Below are 9,511 nucleotides of genomic sequence, written 5' to 3' on the forward strand. Positions count from 1 at the left end.
ATAGCTTCGAGATAGAAGATCGTTTTTCTCAGGAACTATAACGCGAGTCTAACAGCCGGGGTTTCGTTTCCAAAATGACGAGACGCCGACTGACGTTGCTTGGAGTCGACCTAAAGCCTTTGTAAGCTGCTACATTTACCATCGATAAAAACTACAAGTTATACAGACGGATAAAGCGCTAATGTAACAGCGGGAAACGTTTTTAATTAAAACAAATATTAATCAATCTCTCCTTCTTACAAGTAACTTGTATTGTCTTGGACGAATGAGCTGTCTAGATTTTCAGTAATGAACAAATTCAAACTCGTCCAAGCGTATTGCATTCCTAGAAACTTGTTATCCGTCTTGGATTAATGTAAATTTTGCTTTAATTACTGATGCAGCCGGTAAGATAATAACGTTACAAATGCTGCAATATTTATGCTGAAGGCAGCTTACTTATCGCGATGTAACATTTTTTTTTTCTTTTTTTTTTTCTTCTACGCGGAAAGTCCCGAGAGTTATTAGCGGCAGAATCGCGAGATGCAATTAGATTGCACGTTAATGAACTTCAAACTAATGTAAAATTTTACTAACGCTAAGCATCACAGAGCGCGCGCTTCGCGCATCTTTGTTGCGTTTGCTTCCTAATAAGAAGTATTTATGCCCGATTAATTAGCAGCCGATAATCCTGCTTATCGATGTGTCAAATCGAGAAATTAATAATCCGTTTTCGAGCCACCTCTCTATATTATTCCCGCTTGCCTGCAAAATCCGAGAGCAGGTCATTCCTATTAATGATTTATTCCACGCGGCGCATTAACCCTGCGGAAAAGCGATGATCAGCAGCGGCTTCGCCGCGCACTCTCTAAACTTTGGGGTCCTGCATCCGATAATTCCTTCGATAATATTGTTTTCGCGCATAATTAACTCCGTGGGCAACGCGCGTGTACGCCTCTGTGCACGTTTCTTCTGCCATGAAATTTTCGTCGGGCGCGTCCACCCCCGTGAAACCTATAACCGTTCGACAATGGTGGCGTGTGGCCACTTAATGGAAATGCCGCGCCACCGCGGCGGATGAAAATTCACTGTAAGAGGTGAGAGGCGGCGGGAGGGCTGGAGACAGGATCATGGCATGGCCATGACGTCAGGGAGCGGGCGGCAAAACGAGCGACGCCGGTATCCGGCAGGACGACGAATTATTAATATCTACCCCATGCGATTCGCGGCGGAAGCGACAGGCGGAAAGTTTCTGTCGTCAGCGGGGGATCACAGCCGTGGCGTTTATACCGGCGACGCCGGTATTAATGCGGCAATGATAATGCGCATTATAAAGTTCGCATTGTACTCGGCGAACCTGCCAGCAAAACGGCTACCGTCTCCCATTGAAATCGATAAGATCGGTTTAACGGCGGCAAGTTTCCCCCGCGCCGACGGGGCGCGTCGTTAATTCCCCGATCGAGAAAAAAAGGGACACCCGGGCGACAGACGACGACGAGTGACAGAGAATGGCGAACTTTTCCCGCGTGTTAAAAACTCGCAACTCTGCCCGATAGTTGGAGGTATTGCATTTCTCTCTACCCGCGGCGCGAGAGGTTCAAGGACCCCTATTTATTATGACGTTGCCGATATCCCGATGCGCCAGGCAGCTCCTCTGTAAACTTCCCGTGCTCCCGAGAGTCGGGGAAAGCCCTGTATTGGATTTCGATCCCTTCTGTACGTGCTAGCCGTACCACGACAAACGATAGAAAATGGAGATGGATTACGTCGAGTGGTATCAGTAAATTCGCACATAATGATTAATGAGTTAAAAGATTTTAAAGAATTCGAACGTCAGGAATCCTTAGATCCTCGAGATACATACATTTCCTTTGGTTAATATTTGCAGTTGTGTTCTTGAATAACGTAACACAAGTAATAATACGAAATTTGCGCAATAATTCATTTCGCGAAAAGGTAACTTCGCGCAGGTTGCTCGCAGAATTTGAGAATGCGAAAGTTCGGGATCAGTATAGGCGCCCCGGTTTAGAAATGAACTTGCAATAATGAGATCTTTATGCGAAACTCCATGTAAAGCACTGGACAAAGGAGAATTGCGCCGGGCAGGATTATAGCAGAAGCTCGTAAATACCGCGAGGTACGTTCCTACATGGCGTAAATCGTACGCCAGCGAGTTTGGAAGTTCTTCGCGCGCCAGCCATCGTCCTTTCTCATAGCAATAGACGCCCGTTTGAGGCATCCACTCTCTTGCGATCAATCGCGGTATATCGACGTCGCTGTATACAAAGTGCTGGCGGCTCTCTATAGAAAGGCCGATCAAAGCATTCGTGAAGTTTATTTCGGCCGAGTTCGCTGTTCTTCAAAAAGCGTAAAAAAACGGAATATCGTCGTCAGGAATATGGCGAGCTGTCGCTATTGCAGTAACCTTTGAAATGTCCCTTGAAATTTCTTTACACCGTCTCTCGTCCTTCGCTCATTGAATAAACTGCACTGAGAGAACTTAAAAGTTCGAAGGGTCAGGAGACGAGCTTTCGAAAATATCACACGGGACGCTGGTCGCCGAGTGATAGAGAAAGAGAGAGAGAAAAGAGCGAGAAAAGTAGCACAGTAGCCGGCCTGCTAACCGTTTAACACGTCGTGAAATTTTTCGTTCGATAAACTAAACCTTCATCGACTCGGAAAAGTGGTTCTCGTTCACCGAAGTGCGACGAACGCGGGCAAAAAATAACTCGTCGTTTTTTCAGCGCCGATAATCGACGACGGCGTCACGCAGAATATGGCGTTTACACGGGGAAAAGTTTCAAGAGAATCAAAAATTACACACGTTTACGGGGAAGTAACTCTCGTCCGTCGCTGTGGCTCATTTAAAAGGGTTGATCGATAGAACAAATGTTTGCCGTTAAAATGTACGATTGCCTTCCTAAAAGCGTTGTAGCAACTACTTGGAAGAAGAGATTAGCTTGACTGCCCGTGTAAATGTAAACCGCGGTTAATTGCTTGAAATCTCGGCATGCCGTTAACATCGCAACATATATCTTCGCCTCATCGTCCACGATCTTGAACGACGTCCAAGTTTCAGCTAGTCGCTATAATTTTCTCCCACCCTGAAGTACCGGTACAATGACGGGGAAACTTTCGCCGCGACAACTCGCCGCATTTCTTACGCTTCTATTTCGCTTGTAAACTGTCCAGACTGATACACCCATCTCGTAATTTATATATAGCGAGTGTCACGTATGTGTCACTTGAGAGCTATTGTTATCCGAATATTAAAATAACTATTATCTACTCGTTGAATAAACTTTCCGCGTCTACATCAGGGAAAATATATATATATATATATATATATATATATATATATATATATATATATATACGTATACGTGCCCGTTGTTTGCAGCTTGTTATTTTTAAAAGTTTGTGCATCGCGATAAATGCATGAGACGAGTGAAATGTTTTAAGAGGTGTCAGTCTCGAGGAGTAGCTCGGAAGATCTCGTTTCGGAACGCGGATAAGATCAACCTTCGTTTACGAATGGTTTGCGAGAGGGTGGCTTCCGGGTGCCTGATAACGTTCTTTCTACCTCTTCCCGAGAAAAATTTTTCCCGCACGCTCGTCTATGTACGCACGGATGCGGCTTAAAGTGCGCCCAGACTACCGCAAATCCACCGAAAGGTCCTCATTCAGGGAAATCGAAGGGACGAGGTAATGCAAGTAACGCGAGGAGTCATTTTGCATCGGCGTTTTCGCGAAAATCAACATTTTACAGGAATTTTTGCCGGGTGAAAATTTTTATCCTGCCGCAGTTATATATATATACACATAATATTTCTCGTGCATACGAAATATAATGCATATCTCTACATACGTGCTCGAACTGATAACTTACATGAGATTTGGCTATTTATAGCGAGACAGGAAAAAGTTTCGCGAAAAATATTCCGATACTTCTCTCCACGAAAATTCTGAGGAAGTTATTTTAAGGTGAATCACTCCTTGTTATCGGACATCGTACATCAAATTGATAAAAATCAGTTTTGTGCTTTTCCGATTTTGTACGTCAGAAATCAAAGCCGGAAAAGCACGGCATTATTATGTAAAACTCGATCTTATATAAAGAAATAGCTTTGCGAAAAAGCTGGGGTATGTGGCGAGGCTTGACTTCTTTCAGATTTTTTGTTTTCGCAAAGGAAAATATTACTATCCCAATCAGTATCGCGGCGCGTACGGCTTTGCGCGAGAAATGTAAGTCCGCGATAACGCGAATGAAACGCATTGTCGTTGTTATTGCGAGCATTTCATCTCCATTAACGACAATACACTTCTGGCATCACGGCGATGAGACGTAGCGTACAAATATGCGGCCCCACAAATATGCCAGCGTGGAAAACGATAGAAGGAAAGTAGGTCTCTGCGAAGGAGTTATCGTTGAAACCGTTATATTTTTGCTGAAGAAGGATAATACATAATGAGGAGATTTAGAATGACAACGCTGTCGCATTAAAAGCGCACCGAAAAAAAATTATCCTAAAGCCCTTCTCAATTTCGCCGAAGCTTTTACAACATTTCCAACGTCTTGAATCTCACTTATTACTGCGAAAAGCGTTTTCACCTTTTTTTTTTCGTCCTCTCGCATTTTTTTTCTCTCAGACGAGAAACAAAAATTAAGATGGAAATAAAATTTTAACATTTCCTCAAACGAAAGCTTTCAAAAAAAAAAAAAAAATATGGAGAAGATGCGTAAAAAGTTGCCGCGACGAACTGTTCATGAGTGGCAGTAAAGATAATTATAAGTATAAAGGAAGTCTGAGTGGATTGAGCCTGAAGAGCGAAAAGAGCTTCTTTTTCACGTGACAGCACTCTTCAATCACTTCTTGCTCCTCGCAGACTTCCTCTCGCTGCCTTTTACGCTATCACTTCTTGTCCGATGCTATCGTTGTAGTTTTTACGACGATACTTTTTCTTACGCAAATGCCCGCGAATTTTTCTTTCTAAAAAGAATTTACATCTCTCTTTCTCTCTTCTTCTACGTATGTACATGGTGCAAATGTATGTCTTGTAAATCATTCCTCAAATATTTTAAGAACGTTCGCATTCTCAAATACCCACGAATACTTTTCCGAGCGATTTGCTCTTCAAAGATAACTCCGGAACGAACGAGTCGTTTTAATCAAACCGTTGAAGATCTAAATCTAAAATTAAAGAGAGATAAATTAGCCTTATGGAAAGCGCGAGCTCGCTTTAATCGTACCCAACGGCGAGTTAAGTCCGTTCGCTATTTCCGCACGCAAATTGCCGCCTTTTCCTGACGATACGGTGCCCGGGGTTCTTTGTAATCCGCTTGTCTTCCAAACGCGCCAAGAGCACGAGAGGCACGAAGAGACCCCCCCAGCGAACAACAATCGCTACGATGTACAACATTGGTTTTCCGTGCTTAACTTCGTCTCTTGACTCACGGGCAGCGGGAAAATCCAAGTTGGCCCGAGCCGGTAGTATATATACAAGAGAGCTTACATAGGTCGTACCACCTGGTAGATACATCGCTGCTCGTCGTTCACTCGACGAGCAGGGTAACCGAGGACGGCAGAGAGGAAGTGAATCGCGTAGTGGTTGCGATAGTAGCGGGCCGCGGTTAGGAAGACGAAGGCAGAGGACGAAAAGGGCGGCGGTAGGGTAGCGGAGAGCGAGAGGGACGGCAGGGGGATGGCAAAAAAGAGCTACGGCAGAGGGTGGCGCGGTAGCGGGCGGCGAGTGGGGTTGAAGCGGCGGTAGCTGAAGGAGGGAATGACCCCGCGTAACCGGGGTCAACCATTGCACTATACTCTTCGTGTCTCATAGTCATGGACGAGTCTTATTCGCCCGCGCGCCCTGATATACGGGTTAGGCGTGTCACGCATATACACAAGCCTGGAGGAAGCCACCTGAGCGCACCTGAGTCAGGTGGTTGTACCTGCTCGCCTTGCCGTCGTGTCGTATAATGTATAGACATGTTGCGCAGGTATATTGCGCATTGCCGTCGACGTGATGGCGATATTTATGAATACACGCGGGATAAGGACGGCGAGACGGCAACGCCGAGCATTATTTCTCGTTATTGTCGAACGATATATCTCTGAGCGCCCACCTCTCTCTCGAACGGTCCTCTCGCCCAGACGACGTCAGCTATCTCGTCCGAACACTCCGCTCCGCGAAAAGCGCCCGGGAGAAAGTCGGGACTCGGGAGAGGAAATATTTCCGTCTGGATCCACGCGCGAACAATGCATGTTGAAGCCCGTGGCGTGTAACACCGAGAAAGATATATCGCGAGGTAACACAATACTATTTCTACCGGAGTCGGGTTTTAAACCTGCCGGAAAAACGTGTCGAACGAGGTAACATTTGAAAATGCGCAGCGCCCATTTGACGAAGTCAAGAATGGAAATGTCGACGCTTTTTTTAAACTAGTAAACGCGAGTGCTGAAAAATCAGAAAATCCCGACAATCGTTTGTTGACAATTCCTGGCGTTTTTAATCGCGCAATCTCCGATGTAACAGGTCACGAGTTAGCGAAACGCATATATTAGAAATTATATTCTTTTCCGGGTCTTTAAAAAAGTCCGCAGGGGCACGATGTATGTAAAAACATAGGAAGTTTCTATACGTATCTACTACTGTAGTATATACTCTCCCCAGCGGTTCCTCCGCGAGCCCTGGATTATTTCGCAACGTCAAGTCAGATTTCGGTATCGCGCGCGCAGTTATTCGCGAAACAGTAAGCTTCCGCTTTCGAAATCGCTTTATGCGCGATCATATTTCTTGGCCAGCCGCGCCTATATTTTCCGCCTAGAACAGCAGATATCCGCGGTGGTATTAAGTTATGATGGATATAACCGTCCTGCATCCATCATGAAATCAAGTTACAGTTACGTGCTATCGCAATGACGTTTCGATATCGATTCTAAGGTACGTGCGTCCATATTTAGTGGCGTACGTGTATATGCATCCGCGAGACGCAAGACGCTGTATAAATCACGCTCCTAAGTCGATAATCGAGGGCGATACGCGGGAGACAATGAGAACGAGAGATGCGCGATAACGGTAAAGGCGGCCGATCGATTTGCGTTTCGTGCAACAGTATCACGTCGTACTGCCGGTAGATTATGATCCACCTGCAGCATTTGTAATTTCTCCGCGGCACCGGCTGAAAGTTAAATGCATCGCGCCACCCCGTCCGGCGAGAATAGCGCCGGCGAGAATTCTAAGCGGCAACTTTTTCGCGATACTTAATGTCCGCCGCAGCGGCATGCCATCGCCAGCCGCGTGTCCAATTAACGCGATTAGCGATTTCATTAGCACTAATTACATCACGCGTCGCGCCTAACTCACCCCTCACCCCTCTCGCGTGCTCGCCCCATCGCGCAGCGATGATTGATATTACGCGGTACGCTTTTGGAATTTCCCCCCTTTTTTTCCCCCTTTTTTCCTCGCATCACGCAAATCCGGCAGAGGTCAGAAAATTCTCTTCGAATTATTATTATTTTTTATTTATTTATTTTTTTTTTTACAACGAAGAAGTTTTTATCTCGGACGAAAAGCTCGTAAAGAAGTCCAAACTATTTCCAGCCAGCTGCCGCTTTTTGTACGAGAATCTAATAGCGCTGTATCGCACGTTTCGAAACTCCGAACAGTAGAGCTTTTAGCGACAAATTTTCGATGTGATTTCCAATCGCGTCTAAGTTCTCACATGCAAGTTTAACGACCCTTTACTTTTTTTCTCTTCCATTAGATAGCTGTTATTTCAAACAATTTTCATTTAAAATTAAAAAAAATTTTTCTTCTTTTTTTTTAAGAGTAAAATTCGCAGCAGCTATATATAGAGAACAATAATAATAATTTCAAGCTTTTTCAAAGAGCTTAAACTTTAAGAAATTCCGCTCGAGACTCAGATTGCTTCGCTGCGGCGCGATTGCAGATGCACCGGCAGATGTTTCGTTAATTAATTCCGTGCTACATCGTGTCGACAGTCCGATAAATCGTAAGTTTTCGGGGAAAGCTGAATAAGTGCACCAACTCACCCGTTACGCTGAGTAGCGACATGGTCGGAGGAACTCCGTTTGCTTGGTTCAATCTCTCGAGTTGTCCCTAATTGGCCGCGCGATGCACTCAATACGGCATGTAGAGATCCGTGCAGAAGTTACGCTGCTTTATGGAGAAACACGCCGGTTCATATAGATACACTGTCTCGTATACGATAGGGCTACTATCCGCGCGTCTTCACTAATAATCCTTTTTCTCTCTCTTATTCTCTACCTCTATCTCTTCGTCTCACTCCTCTCCTCTCTCTTTCCTTTTCTCTGTCTTCCGTTTCTCTTTATCTCCCTGCTCTTTGATCACTATACGTCTCTATCACGTACAATATACAAGCGCGAGATACGTGTCGCAGCCGCACGTACATAGGTGTACCTGTATGAGTGTGTGCATGCACGTGTATATGTATGTATGTGTGTAAAATATGTGCTTATGGTCGCGGCGTACACGCTCGTTACGCGCGAGTCAAAAGCTCGAGGGTAAGGTTAACGGGCGTCCAGAATACGTTTGCCCTTTTTTTTTTTTTTTTTTTTTTTTTTCTAATTTTCCTTTCTTCCCGGCGAAAATCCTGTTTACAGTCTGTTACAGGTTGGCCGCGGCGAAATGTAACGTCCATCCATATCTTATCGCGATACAGCGGTTTATCTGGATCGGCGACACCTGGCTCCTTCTCCCCGTCGTTCCTATACCCTAGTCTACCACCTCCCACCCCCCCCACACCCGGTGTGTACACTGGCCGATGACCGTACGTGACACGAGTTCCTATGTGCTTCCCTGTAACACTGTTTTCTCTGTATACCGGCGCGCAATGACGATCGATCGACGCGCGGAATGACTGTTGTAAGCGTTATTACCACAGATTGGCTCGCAACCGGTCGTCACTTTGTCGCGAGAGGTCGGTCCACGAATTAATATACACGCGCCGCCTCGTTAATCATCTCTAGACTCATCACTCTCTACGTATCGTGAATTCGGCTAGTGGTGTCAGGGCTCTTGGTCACGCGCAACAATATGCGAGTCCGTCCCGGCGGTTAAAAAAACGATCGCCGCTGCTCGCTGATGCCTCGTTACCGTCCGCGTCGTCCCGCTTGCCCAGAACTCCTACCGCTATCGAATCGTCGTCGTCGCCGGCGAGAAACGAGGCTAGAATGCCAATGGTAGAGATGCTCTGGATGTAATAATAGTAATAACGCAGCAGCACCGAGGCGATCGCTGTGCAGCTACCGCTGATCCACTGTAGCTCGATGATGTTGAGAATGCTGATGCCGTTACTGTTGCCGTGTATGCGACAGTTGCAATCGCGAGACAACATTGCCGAGACAATAGGGTCGCTATGTAGGTCTGCCGTCGATCGCCGTTCTTCACCAACGTTGTGGTAGGTTCGACCGAGCGTCTCTCGCTTCAGGAGAAGCGGCCACCGTGTCGCCGTCGTCGTCGTCGTCGTCGTCGTCGTCGTCGTCGCCGC

General features: G+C 46.0%; 1 protein-coding gene across 2 annotated transcripts in view; it reads right to left on the reverse strand.

Moving 5' to 3' along the window:
- Nucleotides 1-9,027, reverse strand: part of LOC139104579 (uncharacterized) — a 57,325-nt gene extending 48,298 nt beyond the window's left edge. Inside the window, exon 1 of one of the 2 annotated variants that reach the window (XM_070660146.1) lies at nt 8,034-9,027. In XM_070660146.1, coding sequence (XP_070516247.1) covers nt 8,034-8,055 — 22 coding nt within the window. In that variant the 5' untranslated portion in view covers nt 8,056-9,027. The remainder of the gene's footprint in view (nt 1-8,033) is intronic. The other variant, XM_070660147.1, reaches the window with a different exon arrangement.
- Between the last annotated feature and the right edge of the window lie 484 nt (nt 9,028-9,511).

The sequence above is a fragment of the Cardiocondyla obscurior genome, linkage group LG08, assembly GCF_019399895.1.
Source record: "Cardiocondyla obscurior isolate alpha-2009 linkage group LG08, Cobs3.1, whole genome shotgun sequence".
In the NCBI taxonomy this organism is placed as follows: Eukaryota; Metazoa; Arthropoda; class Insecta; order Hymenoptera; family Formicidae; genus Cardiocondyla; species Cardiocondyla obscurior.